Here is a 24,940-nt window from a genome sequence, read left to right as displayed (position 1 = left end):
AGTATTCTTTTTAAAGTGTTCGACAATTTTCTTGGTTTGATTTTCATTTCTTTGATTGCTAATGAGATTGAACATTATGAATACATTTATTAGCTATTTAATTTTCATTTTCTGTGAATTGTCTCTGTGCAGTCCATTTTCTCTTTGGATAGTCATTTTGGTTTTCTTATTAATCTACTTGTCAGAGGCAAGGATTCCAACAGCACTCGAGCCATTCAGGAGGCCAAAATCTGGGCAACAGTCATAATTGGGCCAGAATGAGTGTCCTGTGGGGGAAGTGGGGTGAGGAAGACAGGACTTGGCCCAGGCAGAGGGAGGCCAGAGGCGGCTAACAGGATTGTGGGAACGTGAGGCCAAGTTCCAAATGGGGAGGAGTCACTTCCAAAATCAAGTCTGCTGTGGCAGATGGGATTATGGAGTGGGGTGGGGAGGCTAAGAGAGAAACAAGCAGGGTCAGTCATGTAGGGATGAGGGGTCTGTTGTGAATGGCCCTCTACTCCCAATCCTGCTTTAATAACTCCTTTACAGAATTGATTGCAATCTCCATCTCAGAGTCTGTCTGGTGGGGAATCTGACCTGAGGCAAAGGCTGAGGGAGCAGCTAGATGGCTGCTTGACTGGGGTTTGAAGGGTGCCTCTCTTCAGGTAAGAGCTAGTTCTCCTGGGGAGAGTGGAGAATACCCTGAGATCTTTGAAGACCCTGGAGGTGAAGAACCAGAGGCAGTGGGCAGCCCGCCTTATACCAGAGAAGTCATTACAAAGTTCTTCAGGGAATCGGAGGGAAGTGGGCTTCCCTGGCTTCCCTGGCTTGCTGCCATCTGATTACTTGTAAACCTTGCCTGGAATATTCAGAAAAGCTGGGCTGTGGCTGGGGCAGGGATTGATGTGTCTCCCCAGCCCACCTTCTGCCTTGTCTGACCATTCTGGATTTTTTTTTTATCCCCCTGGTTGAGTTTCTGAGGACTCCACTCTGGCAAAGGTCAGAAGTCAAGACCCTTATTAGCTGATCCCTGGCTGATAGAGATAAACTCCTAAGCATTTTCCCTGCCTCCAAGCTGCTGGGGATCGATCACCTCCCCCACTCTACCCTTTATTGGCATCTGGGGAGAGCAATTGACAAAAGTGTGCATTAGAGCTCCTTCTCATGCTACTGCTTAGACTAGTCTTTTGGTTGTTTCAAGCCAGGTTCTGCCTTATTAAAGATGCGGTTACTTGCAGTCGAAGCCTACACAGTCCTCATTTGAATGCCCATAAATTTATTTCATGCACCTTTTGCCCTGAGAAACTGGTAATTAAGATGCAGCGTCTTAGCTGTCCGACAATAATCTTTTGTGATGGAAGTACAAAGAAAGTCTGGGACCTGAGGCATTTCTAACAGTTATTTTAAGCTTTGCATAATTATTGCTGTTCAGTTAGAATTAAATACAAATTTTAGTATAGAGTTGAATGGGTCTACCCAATCTCTGCATCTGCACATGACTGATGTATCTGAGTCTTTTGACTGTAACTCCTGCCTCACCCATCACACACCTACATATACACACAGACATACACATACCCACACCCACATGCCTGCCTTTTTGAAACAGAGAAACACTTGTTAAAAAACAAAATTCAATTGAGTAAATGTGAAGATCTAATTGGCTTTTTAGAAAAATGTTTACAGAGAGAGAGAGAGAGAGAGAGAGAGAGAGAGAGACAGCATGCGCGTGTGAGCCGGGGAGTGGGGGAGAGGGAGAGACAGAATCTCGAGTAAGCTCCACGTTCAGCATGGAGCTAACGTGAGGCTCAGTCTCACAGCTGTGAGATCACAACCTGAGCTGATATCAAGAGTTGGAAGCTCAACCAACTGAGCCACCCAGGTGCCCCTCTAATTGGCTCTATTAAATGATTCAAGAATTGGGCTGCATCCTGACTAACAAGTATAGAGAGGCTCCACTGAACTGAACAAAAGGATTTTTAAGGCAGAGAGGGGGCATAAAAAAAGGAGAAAGGAATTTATTAGCAAGGAATCATTGTTCAGACAAGGTAACCCTTTTAAGAGGAGTGGAAGATGTTTATCAGTAAATTTCCTAGTATTGATGAGAAAATTCTGCATTGGCTAGTTAAAGGTTACATTTCTGGGGTGGGGGGGCGGTTAAAAAGTGCAGTTAGTTTAGGTAGTAACTCTTGGTTTGCTGACTTGTCCTAAATGATTCTGTTTTGGGACTGTGGCTTTCTTTCTTTAAAAAAAATTTTTGTTTTTGTTTTTATTTTTGACAGAGAGAGGGAGAGAGAGAGAGAGAGAGCACGAGCGAGCATGAGTGGGGGAGGGGCAAAGAGGGAGAGACAGAATCTGAAGCAGGCTCCAGGCTCTGAGCTATTAGCACAGAGCCTGACTCGGGGCTCGAACTCACAGACTGCGAGATCATGACCTGGGCTGAAGTCGGACCCTCAACTGACTGAGCCACCCAGGCGCCCCAAGGGACTGTGGCTTTCTTTTTAACACACTAAACAGCAACAGGGAACCCCCCCCCCCCACCGCCGCCAAACACACACATGCACACACACACACACACCCCTGATAAGGACCCTGGTAATAGGCAGTTATGTTGTTTGGTTGATATGCAAGAGATGATCTTCCGTCATTATACATAGGATGACACTATTAGCTAAGAGTTAATGTGTACTGAGCGCTGTTATACACCTGGGCCTGTTCTAAAATAATTCTTACAACCACATTGTGAAGTAGATCATATTGTTATCTTTAGCTTATTGAGGGAAGCCAAGGCACAGCGTGCTAATTAAGCAACTTATGAAAAATCATGTAATTAGGAGCTGGAGAGTCAGAATTTGAACTCAGGTAGTTTTACTACAACATGACTTGACTGACCCAAATACCAGTGGGATACAAGAGAAGCAAATGTTTTCTAGTAGTGGATTCTTTTTGTCCCAAGGCTTATTATGTCCAACTCTGGTGTTCCAAGGTCTTCTTGGCCTGGCTGGTCTTTCTGTGAATTAGAAACAGGTGTCCACTCTGTGCAGCTACAGCTCTACAGGCTTGGCAGAGGACAACACTTTGTGTAAAGTAAAAGATGCCTGTGCTCCAGATGGACACAGCCCATGCCACCACACGCAGGTTGGTTACCAGAGCATAAGTTAAATTTTGGCTCTTTATCACTCTTGTGAAGGACACAACCCACATAAATGTACATGGCCACCCAGGTGGTTTTGTGTTTGAACTCTGAGATCTGGGAGGAGGGGAAATATCTCTAATTCCTTGTTGATTCATTGGTCTCTAGTCTCTGTAGTTGGCCTGCTTCTACACCGTTTCATCCAGGGTTGGCACTGTCTTTCTAGAACGAGACAGTAATAACACCACCACTTCTTTTAACTTGCTCACCCAAGTGAGCAAGTTACCCTTGTGGCCCAGGGTCCCACAGAATCGTAGGGCTTTAGATTGACTTCAGCCTGCAAAGAATGGGTATGTGCTTTCTTTGGCAAGGAATGCTCTGTCCAAATTCCTGATAAATTGGATCTATCCATGGTTTATCCACCACATCCGAAAGAAAATTGCCAAGTTACATGAGAATGAAGACTGGAACCTATTTATGTGTATTATAGCCCTTTAAGGAATGACGAGATTCAAAAAAATATGTGCAAGTTAGTGAAGTGATACTGAAAACCATGGTTTTCATGAAAACATGCTACTACCATGTTTCAACTGTAGCAGAGAGATCTATGAGGAGATGAGGGCCTAAGGGTTTATACTGCATTTGGCTTTTAGGAAGCCATAAAGAATGTACTCTCAGGACTGTGGTGCCCATAATATGGTGATTATATGCAGAAGAAGACTTCATAGGTTTAGGAGTTGACCAGTGATAGGGAAATGGATAATGTGAATTTTGATTACCCGTTTGAGACCTTTAGTTGAGAAGGGTAAGAGACAGACAGGATAATAGCAAGAAGGTGTCATGGGGTCAAGATAGGGACTTTAAAGATGGGAAAGACTTGGGCATAGAAGAGAGATTGAGGACATGGTGGGAAAGAGGGTAACTGAGTAAAAAACTAGAGGAGGTGGGTAGGGAGGCTGTCTTGTAACCCTGTACAAGAGGAAGAAAAATAAGGTGGGTGTGGAGGCAGCTAAGAGTGAAGGCATGGAAGAGATGCCAAAAGGAGATCACTTATGATAACCTGAATTTTCCCAGGGAAGTAGGAAGCCAGGTCATCTTCTTTGAACAGAAAGTGGGGACTAAGAAGCGGCTGGAAGAGAGTGGTGGAAGTTTGGGGCAAAGGTCAAGGGCATGAATGAGAAGATGACAGGACAAGAGAGGATTGAACCCCCAGCTGAAGTGGAGATCAGGACTCTGTTGTGCCCCAGATTATATGCTTGTGTGATTCTCCCGGCAGTGCTCAGCTCTTGGGATAGGAGGGGAAAGGAACGTTGTAGCCTCCTCCTAGACATGGGACTTCGTTAGGTGACTGGTGGAAGATAGCAGAATAAGGAAATGGAGGATGCTGGTGAGAAGGTTGTTCAGATGGTCAGTAGACTGTTCCATGAGGGATGAGACAGTATTAATTTTGTTCACCACTCCCTACCACCTGGTAAGTGCATGGCACATAATAGATACTAAAAAGGTATTTGTTGAATGAATGAGTAATGCTTAGGTTGGGAGTAACAGGAAAAGAGGCCGTGAGAGGGCTAATAGGCTAGGAGAAAATGAAGGGATGAAGACAATGGTAGTATTTATAACACTGGAGAGCAGGTGTGGTGGGAGGTAGGTGGGAGTAAACTGAAGGATGAAAGATTATGGCCAGAGAGTAGGATTTGGGATTTAAGCTTCCAAGAGGGAACATTTCTTTGTGATGACCCAGGGCATGGCCCTGAGTGGGTGGCTGAGGTGGAGGAGGAAGAAGATGAGTGTAATTGAGGAGATCAAGGAATTCCTGGGTCAGGATGCAGGGTGGGTCATACTCTCAGAGGCAAAAGTCTTCAAGGGTGAAGGCGAGGGAAAGTGGGGAAGCATCATAGCATCCCAGAACCCAGGGGGTGGAAGAAACTTCGGAAGTGGTTTGATCCAACTTCCCACCAAACGATAGCAAGAAAACTGACTTGGATGGAGTGGTAAGGGCTTAATATTAAAGGGAGGCACTGGGGAAGGAGGAAAGAATAAGAGGCAGAGGAGGAAGGGCATTAGAGGTCAAGGGAGAAGCTCATTCTTCTAGAACAGGAGGCCTAGTCATTTTCTGGGTGGAAGAGTGACAGGTTGAAAGTGGTATTTGTATAAGATCATGTTGGCAGTGATGTAGGGGTGGATGGGAGCAAGGAGAGACTAGAGGTTCTGGGTGGGTCTTTGGGGGAGAAGCGAACCATGTCCAATTCCATGACCCACCATAGTTTTCCAGGTTGCCATGACCGGCATAATTTCGTCCCACGCAATGGGTCATGCTGGTACATGCCCCCGCATCTGTGTATATAACATACTACCCTCTGTTGCCTTAAGTAGCTTCTGATGATCCTGCTTCAAATAAAACTGTAATGTTTGCTGCACAGGCTGGTTCCTGCAAGTCTTTTCATCCCAACATGGGATGCTGTGCATCTTCTTTGTCAAATTGGCTCATGATGTCTCCTCTGGGAAACCTTCCATGGCTAACTTCCCTCCACAGATCCCATTTCCATCCCCTCCTATAACTGCAATAGACACATGGCTATTACTGGCGCCATCTGTACTTGTCTCGTGTTCTGGGTGAGAGTGTCAGACTGTTTGCTTCCTACATATATAGAACACATCTCCTTTTTCCTCTGAATTCCTTGCTCTATGACCAAAAGATGCTCAATAAATGTTTGAATAGACCTGTTTTTGCCTAAACTTTAGCTCTTGTGCTGTCTTGTGTGCCTTGCAATGAGTACGTTTCCCACAAATCTTTGAGAGCTGACTTGCCATCTGGTGAGCTATTCCCATGGTGCTGTCTATAGAGGCAAGGCATGGTGTTAGGTCCATGCAGATGCTGAGGTGTGAGGAAATGTGTATTCCAAGCCCAGTGTAAGCTCTTACTGGAAGCAGAAAGAACTCTGTCAACTCTAGTGCCCCTGACCTTGCCTGACTTTTTCCCTTCCTTCTTTCCACCTCGTGTGACTAGAAGGTACTCAGGTCTCTCGCACAGGGTCAGATGGCAATGGATCCATGTCTGACACCCAATCATGACTTCCTTTCCTTCCAGGGGAGATACCACAGCAGCCCCGAGTGCTCCAGCTCTCCCAACCTCTCTGTTGGGAAGGTCTTCTGGCATCCCTCCCACTGTAGTGGGTCCTTTTCCTTGGCCCAGGTTCACCAGAAACCACCAGATTCTGATCTCTCCTTGTAGCTAGGGTGGCTTTTGCTATTACCCCAAGTGTGGAGTTCTTAATGAAATCACTTTTTTTTTTAATTTTGAGGACAATGCAGCCTCTCTCCCAGGCTCCGAAGGTGGTCAGGTTGCCACAACAAGCATCCAAGGTGAGATTAAGGGGGCTTATGAAGATAAGAGAATGTGAGAGTTCAAGGGAGGTTCAAGGCCTTCTGATGAGTCGGGTCCCTTCTCCCACCCATGGGCTATCTGGTTGCATTTCTTGTGCGCTTAAAATGGGTTTGATACACAGCTGGCATATTTAGCAGAGAGAGAAGCCATCCACACAAATGGCAGCTAATTTACCAGTTTTTGTCTTAAAACCGTATCCTGAACTCACATGTGCCAGGCTCAGTCCTGAGCTTGGGGTAAGAGACAATCTGGGTGGGAGGAATGTCCTAAGGGAAAAGGCTTTCTTATCCAGTGTGACAATGGAGGTGGGACACACACAGGGACCCATGTAGAGGGGCAGTACCAGAAGCAGGAAAAGCTGGGTAGCCATTCATTCTACAAAACTTGGGCCCAGGTGCAGTGCTGGGTGATGGGGGTCACTGTTGCACCAGACAGGTAAGACCCCCCCACCCTTGTCCATGGTGTCTATTGTTGAGGGGACAGGGCTGCAGCCTTCATGCAGGAAAGAGGAAGAAAGGGAATGCAGGTAGCAGAACCCACAGGAGCCTGAAAGGGGGAGGCTTTCTGGAAAGGGAACCGAGGAGGCACGTTTGAAAAGGGAAGAAACCTGGCATGGGAGTGAAAAGGGGGATGTGGAGGCTCCCAGGGCAGTGAGTTGAACAGGAGCAATAAAACCATGCAGGGAGCCACAGGGAGACAGAGGAGACAGTAGAGATCTCTTGGTCATCCCAATAGTGAACACTGTTTATGCTCAGATGAATGTCTTTGGTATTGAGTCCACTTACTCAGGCCTCTGGGTCAGTCTGGAACATTCTCACCCCTGTGACTGGGGTAGCAGAGGTGCTGCTTGTAGAGCCAGGGATGCACCAGCAGAGGCTCTCTGGTGAATTCCATGGGGACACACTGTGAGATTTGTAGGTGCTACAGTTAGGAGGGAGCCCACTTTCCACTCTGTCTTCCCAAACTCTTCCCAGACTCCTGTGTAGAGTTCGTCTGGGAGGCAGACAGCACAGTGACACCAGTGGACGCCCAGAGTTTTGGGGGAATGAAAAAGCCACAGTCACCCAGTTGAACCTGCTGCCTCCTGAGAAGCTGGTGCCTGGGGCCCTGGGACTGAGCCATGCCTGGCAGGAGCCAAGCTCATTCATCAAGGGAGGGCCCTGGTTCAGTAGTGCGCAAAGTCTGTAAAAGGCTAATTACAGGAAAGACTTGAAATAGAGACTCTGGGATTACAGCGAATGAAATTGGTGTGGGGATTAGTTGTAGCCAGAGAATGAAACCTGGGAAATCATCCAATTAATGAACCAGTTCACTGGGACCTATAAAAGGGGCCACCTATCTCCCTGTGTCAGAAGGTGCACTTTCCTCAGAGACATCTGAACCAGGACATCTTCCTGTGCCCAGAGAAAGTAATGAGCCAGCAGTCCAGCAGGCTGTCCCAGGCCACCAAGGGCTCAAGGGGTCGCTCTGCTGTCGTGGCATCCAGCCAGGGCTGTATCAGCCCCACCAGGTCCCACTTAGCCTCACGCTCTGGGGGAGGCAGTGCCTCCACAGCCTGTGCCATGATAGGGGGTGCCTTTGGCAGCCAGAGCATGTAACAGCCTTGGGAGGAGAAGGAAGGTCTCTCTCAGTGTGGCCAGATGTGCTGTCCAGGCTGGGGGCTCTGATGGGGTTACTCAGGTGTCTTTAGAGGAAGCCTGTGTGGGGCTGGAGGAAGGGGCAATGGAGACAGATGTGGTTTTGGAGGTATTCCTGGTGGATCAGGGGGCCTTGGGGATTCAGGGGGCTTTCCCTTCAGCATCCAGGAGGTGATCATCAACCAGAGCCTCCTTCAGCCCCTGAACATGGGAATTGACCTTCTAGATCAGGAGGGTGAAGACCAAGAGAAGGAGCAAATCAAGATGTTCAATGACAAGTTTGCTTCATTCGCCGACAAGGTGAGGGCTCATGGTGGGGAAGAGGTCTGAGAACACGAAGTCTGGGTTGGGGCAGTGGGTCTGCTCATGAGCTGGAGGCTGGGCAGACCATGTGGTCTCCTCCCTTGTTGACCACAGGTGTGGTTCCTGGAGCAGCAGAACAGGGTACTGGAGACTAAGTGGTGCCTCCTGCAGGAGCAGTCGCCCATCTCCAAGGCCAGCACCAGTGACCTGAAGCCCTTCTTTGAGTCTTACACCAGCTGCCTGCGAGCCCACCTGGACAGGCTGCTGAGTGAACGGCATCAGCTGGATGGAGCACAATGCAGAGCACGATGCAGACTCTTGGTGGAGGAATATGAGAGGAAATGAGTGAAGTCTAGGTGATTGTGGTGCAGGTCAGGAGGTGTGGAGGCTTTCCAGCCAGGAAATTGTTGGTGCATGTCCTCAAGGACCTGAGTCTGTAGGCCAAAGGATGGGGTATCAGGTTGGGGGTGTGATGACAGGAGGATCTGCTCTTTTTTGATATTTGTGTTGGTGGCAAGGAGAATGAGGTGTATGTCACAGCATGGGCATCTAGGGAGCTCCTTTAGACACAGGAAGATGTCAGGCACTCTAGCATTAACAACAGTGGATCTCATCCTTTGTTGTTTACCAGAATCACTTTGGGAGCTTTATAACTTCTGAATGTCCAGGTTGCACTCATGACTCATTGGTTTTCTGGGCATTGGAGCCAGGCATTGGTAGCTTTTATAGAGCCCCAGGTGATTTCAATGTACTGCCAAGAGTGAGGACCAGTTAGAGAATGTGTTTGTCCTGGGTGATGAGGGAGATTCAAAGGGAGGTAGGATACAGATGGAGAATGGAACAGCTGGGAGCTTCTGGGGCAGATGGAAGGTGGCCTTGGGAGTGACCATGGGTCTTTTTTCATGAGGATGAGACTGACTTCCTGCAGTGGAGAATTCAGAGACCTCTATGAATGTGGTGTCCAAGGACACCAGGGGTTATGTACCAGTTCCACCACATGTTTTATCTCCTTTTTGTGTGTGTGTTAAATATAATTTATTGTCAAATTGGTTTCCATACAGCACCCAGTGCTCATCCTAAAAGGTGCCCTCCTCAATGCCCATTACCCACTTTCCCCTCTTCCCCACCCCCCTTATTTCCAATACCCTGTAGTGTCAGAAACGGGGTGCCAATGTGCTCTTAAAGGCCCTACCATCATAATAAAGCATGCCACTCAACTGGCTTTAGCCTGGTTTTATCCAGAGAATAGCCACCTGCAGCCCTGCCCAGGTTATACACTAGCTCCTGGAAAAAACAGCTTTCCCTGGGCACATGTGCACATACCCTTGGCTCAGCCACCCTTAAGCATGACCTCCTTCCTTTCTCATAGGTACGTGGATGAGTTTAACAAGTGCTCAGAGGCTGAGAATGAGTTCACGGTTCTGAAGAAGATGAGCAGGCCAGTGGGGAAGAACAAGACAGCACAGGGAGGAGATGGCATGAGGGAAGGGGGAATGGTGGTGCCTTCCCAGGGATGTGAGACTGGAGAACACTTTGTCCCGAGCAGGATTCCAAGTGTTAATGATCAGAACCCAGGACAGTGCCAGCCTTGAGTCTGAACCTACACCCTGAGGGTTTTCTTTCTGTAGCTAAGATATCTCTCAACTGTTTTTGGTTTATCAGTTGCAAAATGGCTTTAAGCCAGTCCTTACATATTACAGTTTATTGCCAACTATTAAAAATTACAAAAATCGATAATAAAGATCTTTTCTAACACTGAGTTTAATTGTCAAAACTCTCTACTGCAAGTGTAATGTCTGGTTTAAGTGATTTTTGCTCCCACAACTACATAAGCATGGTATCTTTTTTAAAAATGCTTATTTATTTTTGAGAGAGAGAGAGAGAGAGAGAGAGCAAGCGAGCACAAGTGGGGGAGGGGCAGAGAGAGAGGGAGACACAGAATCCAAAGAAGGCTCCAGGCTCTGAGCTGTCAACACAAAGCCTGAAGCAGGGCTGGAACCCACGAACCGTGAGATCATGACCTGAGTCGAAGTCAGGTGCTTAACCGACTGAGCCACCCAGGTGCCCCAGTATCAATATTCTTAAATGCAATGGTAATGAATGAGAGCAATACTAAAGCTAAAAAGGCTGGTTCTCTGTTTTTTTACTTTTGGGATGTGGATACTTCCTGCACGACCAAAGTAGACTTGGAAATAAAAATGGAGAGTCTGACCAGTGACGTCAACTTCCTGAAAGCCCTCTTTGAAGCGGTAAGCACCTCTATACTATCCTGTAGAGTGGAAGCCACAACATGTGGTGTTAGATCTTGCTTGATTCTGGGCATTCAGCTTCCTTTGTGAAATCTACTTGGCAGCAAACATTTGCAAAGTCTTTTCCATCTTTATCCCTATTTCTTTTTCATTTTTTCAGTTTTATACCTCCTTGGTAATATTGCTTATGTTCTCCTTCCCCTGGCTCCAAGCTTTCAGAATCTGCAGCCCATATCTTTAGAATCTCCATGTACATAGCCTCCCAATGGAAATCCTCGGGAGAGTTAAGGGAAATCCCTCACTGCCTGCTGGGAAGTTTCTTGCTGCCTAGTTTCTGGGTCTCTGTCTTGTCCCCTTCCTTTCCCCCCAGTAAGATTTAGTTTTCTAGATCTCACAACGTTCCGGAGCCAGTGCATGGAAGGTTTAGGGCATCCCAGAGAGAAGGCAATACTGTGCAATGGTGTGCTCCTGTGGGCATGTAGGAGTACAACCAGGTGCTCTCAGAATCGAGTGATATGCCTGTCCATGGACAACAACTGGCATCTGGACCTGGACAGCATCATCAGCGAGGTCAAGGCCCAGTATGAGGAGATCACCCAGGGGAGCAAGGCTGAGGCTAAGAGGCTGTACCGGGTCAAGGTAAATAAGGGTGACTGCATCAGTCTAGACTCACCCAGGGCTCCTGCTCCTTCACCTCCAGCCCCTCCTGGCCCATCCCAGATAATGCACATTTTGTTCAATGGGAAACCCACTGAAATAACTTTCGCAAATATCCATAATTTGCAGTACATTTCATTCTACTACCTGATATCTTTAGGGGCAACTGTGATTTTTAGTTAAGCAATACTTTTCATTCTAAATGCCTGCTGGACCTCCATGTAATGTTAGGACTTTCTGGGTTAACTGCACTTCTATTCTCATTTTATTTTATTTTTTCATTTTAGGTGGGGGCAGAGGGGCAGAGGGAGAGAGAGAGAGAATCTTAAGCAGACTCCATTCTTAGCATGGAGCCCAATGGAGAGCTCAATCCCACGACCCAGGAATCATGACCTGAATTGAAATTAAGTCAGACACTCAACTGACAGAGCCACCTAGGCTCCCCCTATTCTCCTTTTAACACACATGTATTTGAGGGTTAGAGATAATCTCTCCCTATCTGCTCCACACCTTCTAGCTTGGGAGGCTGCAGACTATAGCCAGCTGGTATGACATTGACTTGAGGAGCACCAAGAATGAGATTGCAGAGCTCAAAAGGATGGTCCAGAGGCTGTGGGCAAAGATTGAGGGCACCAAGAAGCAGGCAGCTGTGGCTCCCCAAAGCCTAGGATTGTAACTCTGATGCTGGTGAGTTATCTGAACCTAGCAGGCTGGAAAGCCTTTCAGGTCCTCATTGGAACCTACAGGGGGCTTCCCAGGATACACCATACAGAGCTATGGCTTCATGTATGTTACCTTTACTCCCAGCCATCATCTTCAAGATAGAATGGTCTTCCCTCATTTCATTGGGTGTGGCCCCAGACTCCACGGAATATGTGGCATTGAGTTTCTCGGGTCTCATACCGTGGGGTATGAGATTTAAGAGATTGGGAAGCAGGTGACCAATATCTCTGAGTAAGGATTCAAATAACCACTGGAATTTCCTAGCATAGTGTAGCTACATGGATATGAATGATATGGGTAGAAGAAGTTAGCACGGTTAACAACACAGCACACAGCTTAGAAGTTTTCATTAAGACAGTTGGAGGGAGACCTGTGGTCACCTGCTATGTGCCCAGGTGGGTTTAAAGATTCAGCCCTTCTCTTTTTTTCTCCTCCCATTTCAGAATACCAGCCTTATCTCCTGTGTGACTACCAGGAGCTGATGAACGTCAAATTGGCATAGGATGTGGAGATTGCCACCTACCAGAAGATGCTGGGTGGCGAGGAGTGCAGGTGTGTGGGGACTCTGGCCAAGGCAAGGAGGGCAACTTGAGAATCAAGTTTCAAAGGATTGTATGGTCCTTGGCTAGACACAGTGGTAGGGAACAAAGGAGGGTCTTAACAAATGCTCGCCTAACTGAATTATACTGCCTAGCACTCCCCCTTTGGGCTCGGGGACAACACCAACTTTATATATTTGTTACAGCTGAATACTTAGTGCTTTCCAACAGGCATATGGTTCTTCCCAAAGGTCAGTGTCAGTCAATCCTGGGATGGTGGACAATACAAGATGGGTACTAGGTGGTCCTGGTAGCCTGCTCCTCCAGTTCTACAAACTAGTTTCCACTCCTCTCTGCATCAGTCTCTCTTCTTTGACTCTATATCTCTGGCACAGATAAAAGCTGTGTCACTTTTGGTATAGGCCAAGCACTGTACTAGACATTCTTCATGGCTTAATTTACTCTCTTCAACAAACTGATGAAGAAGTATATTATCCCAGGTTTGTCAGTGAGGGAATCAAGGCCAAGGTGATGACAGAGCCAAGTATCCAGAGACACATTATATCTCTGTTCTCTGCATCCCCATCCTAGAATCCCAGGGAAGCCCTTCTCATGTCTAATTTCAATCCCTGATGCTGCAACTCAGATTATTGTACTTTGGCATCCCAGGGGATAATTCTGAACAGAGATGCTGAGAGGAACCACCATGAGGTTCCCATCATATTTATTTTGTTTTCCTAAACAAGATGTCTGGGGAGTGTCAGAGTCCAGTGTGCATCTGTGAGTATCTTACACACTCCATTTCTATTATTTGAGATGATTTCTTGTGGCTTTGCTTCAGCTTGCCTACCTGCAAATTGGCTTTTCCACAGTTTGATTCCAAGAGTAAAAGAAAGGGAGGGGCAAAGGGAGAGTCATATTTGGGTAGGACTTATCTAATGTCCTATCCAGTGTGTGTCCTGGATTCCCCCTAAGACAAAGAACTCCCTACCATGGGAGGGTAGTCACCTTTTTTTGAATTTTCTCTGACGCTCATTCCAAAGATAGGAATGCATACAGTGGGCATTTAGACAGACAGATGACACTGAGCAGCCCCCTCCTTTTTTTTTTTTTTTTTTGCAGTTGTGGTCAGCCAAACATCCAGCAGCAAGAACATTAGTGCTGGGAGCACTAGCAGCAGCAGCAGCAGCAATGGCATTTGGGCAACAGAGGTGGCCAGGGCATCCAAAGGGACAGTGAGTCCACCAATGTGGGAAAGGCATCCAGTCCAGAACCACGAGCATCTCCATGGATCAGAGTCCCAGACTGAGCAGTTCATCCTCTTCCTCGGCTAGGATCGTGCAGACTGCCACCAGCAGTGACCAGAGCTCCTGCATCAAATACTGAGACTGGACCTTGATGTGCAACTGTAGGATTTCCCCTGCTTTAGCCACACCTCTCTATAATCGCTCCTCTCTCCTAAAATACTGTCATCTGCTTGGAGGCCTAAAGCCAAGAGGGGACCCAGGTAGACACTGTCAGGTTAGGAGTTTGTCCTTGAGCTCATCACCTGCTCATTGTTCTCCTATATAGAAACTTTTTCTTGCCTCCTTTCAGGTCTCTGTTTCCTTTTCTTCATTAAATTATAATATGTGATGGTGTATTTGACTCTGAGTTTTTCAGAATAATAGGGACCCGTGATGTTTGCCGAACCAGAGAGCAACATACTCAAAATGTGGCCTGCAGGACATTACATTAGCAGCTACGTATGGAGTGAGAGAAGAGGAGAGGAGGAGGGTGCTGAGGGAGTCTTTGGGGTTAAGCCAACTGGGTCAGACTTTGCTCAACTGCCATGCTGTGCTTCACTCTTTTTGGATCTATCCCAGGGCAGGACACGCCTTGGGGCTGGCACACTTCTCATACTGGCATCAGTAATCTTTGCCAAGAATTCCAAATGGCTCAGTGACAGCCAACTGACTAACTGCAGTGCCCAGCCTGGGTCACCTCCAGGGGCAGCCTTTATTTATCTCCCACTTGGGGGCTTTAGGCTACAGTGGTAGGAGAATGTGGTCAAACGTTGCCCTTGTGTCCTCATTCCTTATGATTCAATGACAGTTGCCCCTCTTCCCAGTAAGACTCTGTAGCTCTCTGTCTCCCTTTTCCTCCCACATCTTGAGATCTCAAGGCTCTGGAAAATCAATAAATGAAAAAAAGTTTTTATTTAGTAATTTTCACCTCCTCAGACATTGTTCGGAGAATTTCACACATAAATAATTTAATCTTCACAATGATCTTATGAGGTAAGTATGATTATCCTCACTTTATAGATGAGAAAAAGGAGCACAGAGACATAAAGATCACACTATGCCAAAGGATGCAGTTAGCAGGTGGTACAGCCAGGGTTTGAACACGAGTAGTTGGACCCTAGAGTCCATGCTTGTAACTTGCATGGTGTACCAATGTCACATGTGTGGTTTTGTTTGTTTCATGATAGATTTGTGGGGTGGAATGTCTTTGGTCTTTGAAGCAGAAGCTGACTAGTCACAGCCCGGCTCTGTCCTTGATTCTGAGATCTGGTCCAGATACCTGGGGGATTCAATCCCTCCAAACCTGACTTCTCAGTCCCACCTTTAGTTCTGACTATTTACATGTGCTCACAGATTTTCCACTTAAGATCAAGTAATGTTAATATTAATATTTGTTTCAAAGTTCAACTTTAAAATAGACCCAGGCTTTGTCTGTTTTGTTTTGTTTCTTTTAAAACCAGGAACAACAAACAAGTGTCAGAGTCCTTATAGATAATAAAACTTACCTAATTTAGCATGTTTGCTTTTTTGTCTCAGCTGCTGGGCAGTATTTGTCATTGGATGATTAGCATACTTGCTTCCTTTTTAAAAACATGGATTATTACTATTATTACTGTTATTATTTTTTGGATTATTATGTTTAATTTAACTCCCTTATTGGGATGAGAGGGAAATGAAAATAAAGAAAATTGAGAGGATAGTCTTCTTCTCTTGATCAGAGCTAGGCTCATGATGAGCAAATTGGAAACTGGACACTCACAGAGGAAGAGAGTAATTTAAAATATTAGCTGTTAGTATTCGCTAATGTGATAATAAAAACAATATCTACCTCTTAGGGATGTTTCAAAAAATACATAAAATAATATACATGAAAGTATTTTATAAAGTGAAAATATTCATACAGATATTATACTACTTGTATACAAATTTTGATTAGCAACTAGATTATAAGCTCTTTACTTTTTTAAAGTTTTAAAAAATGTTTTATTTATTTTTGAGACAGAGAGAGACAGAGCATGAGCAGGGGAGGGGCAGTGAGAGAGGGAGACATAGATTCTGAAGCAGGCTTCAGGCTCTGAGCTGTCAGCACAGAGCCCAACGTGGGGCTTGAACCCACAAACTGTGAGATCATGACCTGAGCCGAAGTTGGACGCTTAACCACCTGAGCCACCCAGGCACCCCTAGATTATAAGCTCTTTAAAGAGAGGGACTATGCCATATATTGTTTGTATCTTATGTGATATCAGACAGAAAATTTGTACTTGTTGACTGATGTATTGATTAAATTGTACAATGCACGACAGAGGTCAGCTCCTAGAACAAGATAGGTACTCAATATATGGGAGATATTACCACTATTATTTTGAGGGTTACCACTGTTAATTAATTTCTGAGGAGTCAGACTTTCAAGGCTAGAAATGACTTCAGAGGCCCTGAAAAGGAATCCCCATTTGGATACTGAAGTCTTCTCTAAAACACCATTCTATAGTCAGCAGCTTCCTGTGGAAAGTAACTCCTCTCTTTCATAAAGGACACTAAACTGAGTTTTACCTTGTAAATTCTACTCATTGGTCCAAGTTTTTCCCCCTCTGTGGCTATAGGGAAAATCCTAAGTCCTCTTGTGCACAACAGTCTACAAATATTCGAGGATGTTTTTCCCCTTTATTGGATTCCTTCTCCTTGTGGAATCATTCCATTTCCAACTCTGCTTTGGGTGCCCTTACCATTCTGGGTGCTCTGTCATAGACATCACATCCTCTGGATGTCTGGAACCCAACCCAAACTCCCAAGAGTGGCCTGACTAGCCCAAGGAAAAGAGTGGGCATGGAGCTTCTCACTATGTATCCTCCAACTTTGCAGTTGGCAGTTTGGCAGCTCCTGCCACTGACTCATCCTGAGCTGGAATAGAGGAGAAAGGTGTTATATTTAATCTTAAGGGAAGTAGCTTTTTAAAAACTTTTTTTTATTATAGAAAATTTCAAATAAATGTAAAAATAGACAGAAGAGTAAATGAATGCTTCTTTCTGTACCCATCACCGATCAACTCAACAATCAACTCATTATTCTGTTTCATTTCTATTCTCCCCACTCCTTTTACCCCTCCAGATTATGTTGAAACAAATCCCAGACATCATACTATTTTATTCATACATAGTCCTTAAGTTTCTCTAAAAGATAAGGACTTTTAAAATAATATAACCATATTAAAATTATCACTCTTAACAGGATAAACATTAATTCTTTGATAAAAAAATTCAGTCCAGTTTATCAACTATATTCTTTTTTTTTTTTTTTTTAAATTTTTTTTCAACGTTTATTTATTTTTTTTGGGACAGAGAGAGACAGAGCATGAACGGGGGAGGGGCAGAGAGAGAGGGAGACACAGAATCGGAAACAGGCTCCAGGCTCCGAGCCATCAGCCCAGAGCCTGACGCGGGGCTCGAACTCACGGAGCACGAGATCGTGACCTGGCTGAAGTCGGACGCTTAACCGACTGCGCCACCCAGGCGCCCCTATCAACTATATTCAAATAAAAAAAATCCAGTCTGAGTTCACATTTCCCATAATGTCTTGTGAATGTTTGCATTAAAAGCACTTGTTTAATCAGGATCTAAAAAATGTTCATGCATTGCAATTGGGTCATATCCCTCTTTTTTATTCCTTGTAATTTATTTCTTGAAGAAACCTGGTCATTTGTCTTGTAGATTTAGTGTCCTGCTAATTTAGTGTTCCCCCACCTCCACCCCTGTGCCGTGATATTGTTCAACATGTTCCTTTTTCCTTTGTCTGTATTTTTAATTATCATATGTTAAAATGGACTTTTTTGGGGTGAACTATTCTATAAATTTTAACAGTTATGTAGTATAGATTCGTGAAGCCACCACCACAGTTAGGGTCTAGAATAGTTTCGTCACCCCCCAAAACTCCTGAATGTTATTTTTTATAGTGACACACTCCCTCCACCTTTAACCATGGGCAACCACTGACTTGTTCTGTCACTATAGTTTAGTCTCTCAGAGAATCTCATATAAACAAGTCACACAGTAGGTAACCTTTTGAGACTGACTTATTTCCCTCAGCATAATGCCTTTGAGATGCCTCCAATTTGTTCTGTGTATCAATAGTTTGCTTCTTTTTATTGCCAAGAGTATTCCATAGAATTGAAGTACTATGGGTTGTTTATATCCTTACTTCTTTTTTTCTTTTAAGTTTTTTTAAAAAAATTATTTTTGAGAGCAAAAGAGAGAGCATGTGAGTTGGGGAGGGGCAGAGAGAGAGGGAGGAAGAGTGGCTCCTACAACATGTCAGGAGATCACACATGGAGGCCACGGTCAAGGAAGCATTTCCCAGGGGATGCCCATGACATTTCTATCACAGGGATGCCAGATAAGGAACTGGGGTCATTCCGGGATCGCACTGTACTCTCATTACAGTACATCATTGGCAAAGGAAGAGGGTTGGGGTCAGCTATCGGCCAGGGTGGGCTACGGGCGGACGGTGATCTTGGGGACTGGGAGCAACAGGTAGGAAGATGTATTGTAGACTGACCAGGGAAGGTCTGGCTCAGGGCTCCACAGAAGTGTGGGGGAGAGGGAGGTACTGAACTCCCTGCAGAATTGAAATGGGGGTTGGACATTTGGTTGGTTATTGAAGGGAAGCAAGATCTGGGAGGTTGGAGGACTTTGAGGGTGTCTGCATTGCATTTGAAGCACAAATCTTACCATGTTATTCCCCCAGTAAGTCCTACAGTGCTCCCTATTGCCTGAGGACGCAATCTGACATCTTCATATGACCTATCAGGCCTTCTTGAAGGGGCTCAGCCTGTTTCTCCAACGCGGTCCCAGAACACCACACCCTTTTCTGTATTACCTTTACCAGTGAGCAAAATGCTTCCATTTTCTTAAACACTCTGAACTCTTCCAAGTCTTGGGTCCTTTGCAAATGCTTCCCTTTTGGCGGGCATACTCTCTGAGACCCCATCTTCCTTCAGCTCTGACATCTGCTCTTGAGGAGAGATTTCCATGTCTGCCCCTCAGCTACCAATAGAGTTACTCACCCCCTCATCGTGTCACCAGCAGGCCCTGAACACACCTGTCTTTCTCAGTACCTTTGTATTGACGTGTCTGCCTTCCTTGCTGGCCCGTGAACTGGCAGACTGAGCAGGCAGAGCAGGCAACAGCCATTGTTTGCGGCACCTGGCAGTTCTGGGCCCAGAGCAGATACTGGATGAGTGCATAGTGAATGAGGGCGGAGGATCGAGCATCCTGTCAAGGGGCACTGTCCAGGTCAGAGAATGGGAGTCAGCTGGCCAAGGATGTGCTACTGGTGCTATACTTCCTCCAGGTCTTTCTCCATCTGCCTCATGAGCAACCCAGTTGGCATCTTTCTGGGACCCTGCTTCCCTACACCTGTAGTATCCTTTGGCTTACTGGGCAGGTGGCCCCTGTTGAAAATGAGATAAAGCTAGTCTGTCATAATGTGTCTTTAGTAAAGCCCTGTTGGCCCTTCAGGTCTCATGGAGGGCATGTGTGTGTGTGTGTGTGTGCGTGTGTGTGTGTATGTGTGTGTGTGTGGTGTGTGTGTGAATTGCTCCAAATTTATCCTGAGATCAGGTCCTGAGGTTCATGGCCCTGCTGTGGCTTTAGGGTCTCTGTGTCTCTCCATGTGCTGTGTGCACCTCCATTCCCTTTGTCAGCCGGGGAGTTCTCAGTGGAGGAGCCTTCTGTGTCTTCTTCCCCCACCACCCCCCGCTATCCAATCCTGGTGATTGGAGAGGATCTGAGACGGACTCCCTTATTGGATCACGACACAACATAACCTTGTCCTTAGGAAACGCAATGCCATTACTGAGTAGTAGTCTGCACTGCAAAGTCAATGCCACATCCTGGTGGCTGGTGCAGACTTAGAAGACAGCAGATAATTGGTTACGCTAAATTCTCTACAACAAACAAATTGTGCCACTTCTCGAGCATTCTTACCACATTTCCACCAGAGCTGTAGCAGATCTTTATGAGGCTTTACCACAAAGGACTTCTAGCTGAGGCCCAAGCAGCGGAGTGGAGTGGGGGACAGAGATTCAGCCCACTGTCTATGACGAAACTCTGCACTCCTAGGACTACATCATTTTTGGAGAGGGCACCTTTATCTAACCTGCTTTCATAGCCTGTGTCATGATACAGGATGCCTTTGGCAGCCAGAGCCTATACAGCCTTGGGGGAAGCAAGAAAATCTTGCTTAGTGTGCCACCCAGGCTGGGGGCTCAGTGTGGGGATGCTGGGGATGTTTGGGTGCCTTTGGAGAGAGCCTGTGTGAGGCTGGAGGAAGGGGCAATGGAGATATGGTGGTTTTGGAGGCATTCCTGGTGGATCTGGGGGCCATGAGGGTTCAGGGGGCTTTCCCCTCAGCATCCAGGAGGTGACCATCAACCAGAGCCTCCTTCAGTCCCTGAACATGGGAATCGACCCTCTAGATCAGGAGGGTGAAGACCAAGAGAAGCAGCAAATCAAGATGTTCAATGACAACTTTGCTTCCTTCATCGACAAGGTGAGGGCCTGTGGTGGGGAGGGGGCCTGGGAACATAAGGCCTGGGTTGGGGCAGTGGGTCTGCTCGTGAGCTGGAGGCCAGGCAGGCCATGACCTCTCGTCCCTGGTTGACCGCAGGTATGGCTCCTGGAGACCAAGTGGTGCCTCCTGCAGGAGCAGCTGGCCACCTCCAGGGCCAGTGCCCATGACCTGCAGCCCTTCTTTGAGTCCTACACCAGCTGCCTGCAGGCCCACCTGGACAGGTTTCAAAGTGAGGAATAGGGAAGAAGCTTAATGCGTCTCACTGGTAGACCTGCAGTGTAGACTGTGTTTATGAGCACAGACTCTAGATCCACACTGCCTGGGTTTAACCCTGACTATGTGGCTTTCTAACTGCTCAATCATAGGTCACTTACCTAACTATTCTGTGCCTCAGTTTCCTAATTGGTAAAATAGGGATGATAATTGTATCTACTCAGAGGTTTGTCCTGAGAGTGAATTCATTGAACATATACTGAACATTTCAAAAGTGTCTGGCAAATAGTGATACAATGTTATTATTATCTTTTTAAAGTTTATTTATTTTGAGAGAAAGAGCGGGAGTGGGGGAGGGGCAGATAGAGAGAGGGAGAGAGAGAGAGAGAGAGAGAGAGAGAATCCCAAGCTGGCTCCACGAAGTCAGAGCAGAGCCCCGTGCGGGGATGGAATTCATGAAACCGTGCGATGACAACCTAAGCCGAAATCAAGAGTCTGACATTTAAAACGACTGAGCCAGGTGCCCCACATTGTTATTATTAATTCATATTAATTAAGGGTCTAGAAACCAGATTATTAATAATTATTATTTTATTATTATTACAATTATAGTAATTAAAAGGTAAATAATAAAGCAAATAGAGTGCCTAATCTGTGCCTGGCCCTGTGCTAGGCATTGGGGCTCCTGTGACCAAGGAGTTGATTCATGGTCCTTATTCCCAGAGCCCTCTGTCTGGGGACCAGAGCAGCAGAGCTGGGCCTCAGCGTGACTGGGCACAGGGATTAGATTAAGAGAGGGGCTGCAGAGACAGAAGCCCGGGGTCGCTTTCTGTGAGTTCCTAGCCCCGTGGTAGACTGCAGGGATATTAACTGCAGTGCTGACTGAGGAACAGAGAGATACTCCCGAGCCATGGGGGGGGGGGGTCCCTAAGCCTCAGGGTGGGGGAGCGGAGGAATATGGCAGAAAAGAGGATTGGACCTGCGTAGCAGGGCTGCAGAATGGGAAAGGAGGCCGTGTGCCATCTAGGTCTGGGCTTGGAGAAGTACTGCCCTTACCCCATTCTATGGTCCATTACCAACATCCTGAACATTTATGCCAGAGCCGGGATGAGCTGGGAGGACACAGGACTCAGTGGGTCCCTATGACCAGGCTGGCTCTCTGTTTGGCTCACCCATGGAATCCCAGGGCTGGAACCTGGAAGCTGGAACATGGGGTGAGCTGGACCAGCCGGGGAACCTTCCTAGCATGCCTCTGACACAGCTGTGCCCAGCCCAGACTTCTCTCCTCTTGCAGGTATGGTGGCCAGATGGACAAGTGCACAGCAGCAGAGTGGCTTTGTGCTTCTCAGGAAGGCACATGAAGGTGGGGCTGGGCAAGGAAGAGGAAAGCAGGGAGCCGGGGCCGAAGCCACGTGGGATGGCGCTCCTCAGGGGGCAAGCCCAGTTCCTGTTGTGCCCGTTGGACCTCCCAGGACTTTCTCGGAGCTGGAATGACACACTCTACTTCCCTTGTCATTCAATCTGTGTCAGACAGTCGAGGTGAGGGGGTGAGGGCGATGGGAGAGAGCGACCCTTCCCCGCCGTGGAAAGGGCCATGCATGAACCCTTTGCGTCCACCATCATAAATCCTGCATAAATCCTGCCTTCTTTTGTATCCCCCCCACCCCCCCGGAGATTGAGCTAGTCCCAGATTATAAGGACTTGACGGTAGACAAACCACATCAGCCCTTTGGAGCATAATGCCACCTTTTTGCCACAGTGAGGGATTGGCATCACGCACAAGAACTGTCTTTAATTCTGGGTCCCATTTTCAAGTCACTCTTATCCTAAGTGGTTTAGTGACCAGAGTAGACGTGGTTTCTATTTCCCTTCATAAAAACTGTAATTATTGACAAGTGTGTATTTTGTTTTATTTATTTTTTTACAATTTGAATATGGTTTATTTATTTATTTATTTATTTATTTTTAATATGAAATGTATTGTCAAATTTGTTTCCATACCACACCCAGTGCTCATCCCAACAGGTGCCTTCCTTAGTGCCCACCCCCCACTTTCCCCTCCTTCCCTCTCCCCATCAACCCTCAGTTTATTCTCAGTTTTTAAGAGTCTCTTATGGTTTGGCTCCCTCCCTCTCTAACTTTTTTTTCCCCTTCCCCTCCCCCATGGTCTTCTGTTAAGTTTCTCAAGATCCACGTAAGAGTGAAGACATATGGTATCTGTCTTTCTCTGTATGACTTCTTTCACTTAGCATCACACTCTCCAGTTCCATCCACGTTGCTACAAAAGGCCATATTTCATTCTCATTGCCGCATAATATTCCATTGTGTATATAAACCACAATTTCTTTATCTATTCATCAGTTGATGGACACTTAGGCTCTTTCCATAATTTGGCTCTTTTAAAAATTTTTTAAAAATGGTTTTATTTTTGAGGGAGCACCCAAGCAGGGGAGGGACAGGGGGAAAGGGACAGAGGATCCAGAATGGGCTCTTTGCTGAGAGCAGAGTGTTTGATGTGGGGCTTGAACTCACAAACTGCGAGATCATGACCTGAGCCGAAGTCAGATGCTCAATTGACTGAGCCACCCAGATGCCGAGAGAAAGAGAGAGAGAGAGAGAAAGAGAGAGAGAGAGACAGAGAGAGAGACAGAGAGAGAGAGAGAGAGAGAGAGAGAGAGAGAGAGAGAATCTTAAGCAGCCTCCATGCTCAGCACAGAACCCAACACTGGGCTTGATCTCAAGACCCTGGGATCATGACCAGGGCTGAAATCAAGTCAGATGCTCAACTGACTGAGCCACCCAAGACACCCTTCTTGTCCCCTTTTTAAAATCAATTTCACTGAGGTATAATTTGCATACGATAACAATGCAGTCATTTTCAGAGTACATTTCAGTGAGTTTTGACTCACAGAGAGGTGTATCCCCGTGTAAATACAACCACAATCAAAATATAGGACATCTTCCAAAATTTTCTCCCACGCCACTTTGCTGTCAATCATCCTCCAGCCCTCAGGCCCAGGCTGGGGCTTGCTTTCTGTCACTACAGGTTACTTTGCCTTTTCTAGAATTTCATGTAAATGAAATCATACAGAATATATTCTTTCTGTGTCTAGCTTCTTTCCCTCATCATGACGTTTTGGAGACCCATCAGATACATGTTTGCCCTAGGCTGTGGTTCACCTTTTCTTGCCCTTTCTCAGTGATGTGTTTCGAAGCTCCCTGCTGGCTCTCCAGCGCTCTGGTGGTGCTTCTCAGTCATCAGCATTTGCACCTGCCTCTAAAGACTGGCTGCTTGGCCCAGCCTCTTGGACTAGATAAAAGTCTATACCTGGTCTGATGACAGGACGGGTGACTCTCTCTTATGGCTCCCCCAGCCCTTCACAAAGATGTGGAAATTTTCCTCCTATAATAAGGTTGCTTATGTTTTAGGGATTAGTACATCAGAGTTCAAGCAAACTGGAACTTAAAAAAAATACAGGTGCCTGGGCCACATTACCTAAGATTCTGATTCAGGAGATCAAGAGTGAGGCCTGAGGATCTGGATTCTTAAAAGCTGCCCAGTGATCCTGATGTGCAGTCAGCCCCAAGGCCACTGCCCACAGAGTGAAGCCTTGATTCTGGAGCATAGCACAAAGACACCATCATAATCAGTTTCAACCTTCCATATCACCTGTCCCCCCTTCCATGTCCTCTATTCTGCAAGAATGTGGGGTCTCTCACTAACCCTCCCCACCCACCTGTATCTGAAATGTTTTCCTGTCTATTGGGGATGCTTTTCTCTTTTTGTCCATCAACCAGGCCCATTCCTACTCATCCCTCAATACCCCACTCAAAATTGCCTCCTCTATGATGCCTTCCATAGCCTTTCTTCCTCTTATGCCTATAGTACCACTGTCCAAAACACTGATCCCAATGTGATATAAGGAGTTGTTTACATAACTGGCTCCTCCTTCAATACAACTGTGAGTTTCTCCAGACCTTGGACCTCGTCTTGTGCAGAATCGTGTTCCTATTGGGTAGCCTGGTGCCTGGTGTAAGTAGGTGCTTGACGAACGACTGCTGAGAGAATGAATGGACGTTTGGAAAGATAATGGTATGGATGGTGGTCCTTGTACCCCTTGCTGGGAATGGAGTCCTGGGGAAAACAAGGGTTGGCTACCCCTGCCTGGGCTCTCTGAGCATTGTGCCTGACCCTCACTCCCGGCTCTGGTTTCCATGCCTCTTGGGAGAAAGCAGAGTCAGAGGGTAGGTTGGGACAGCATTTACCTTCTG

The 24,940-nt window shown here is 46.4% G+C and overlaps 1 protein-coding gene across 1 annotated transcript; it reads left to right on the top strand.

The window, feature by feature from the left end:
* Positions 1–8,164: 8,164 nt before the first annotated feature.
* Positions 8,165–20,695, top strand: LOC122473619 (keratin, type II cytoskeletal 2 oral-like; the record flags this gene model as incomplete). The annotated part of the gene is given in 9 exon segments (XM_043564264.1): positions 8,165–8,434; positions 8,552–8,781; positions 9,807–9,952; positions 10,619–10,686; positions 11,169–11,203; positions 11,205–11,325; positions 11,861–12,015; positions 20,296–20,434; positions 20,552–20,695. Coding segments are annotated over 9 exon segments (1,308 nt in total), but the record flags the coding sequence as incomplete, so codon positions are not given.
* Positions 20,696–24,940: the final 4,245 nt, after the last annotated feature.

The sequence above is a fragment of the Prionailurus bengalensis genome, chromosome B4 (assembly GCF_016509475.1).
Source record: "Prionailurus bengalensis isolate Pbe53 chromosome B4, Fcat_Pben_1.1_paternal_pri, whole genome shotgun sequence".
In the NCBI taxonomy this organism is placed as follows: Eukaryota; Metazoa; Chordata; class Mammalia; order Carnivora; family Felidae; genus Prionailurus; species Prionailurus bengalensis.
This window is presented reverse-complemented; position numbering and strand designations above follow the sequence as displayed.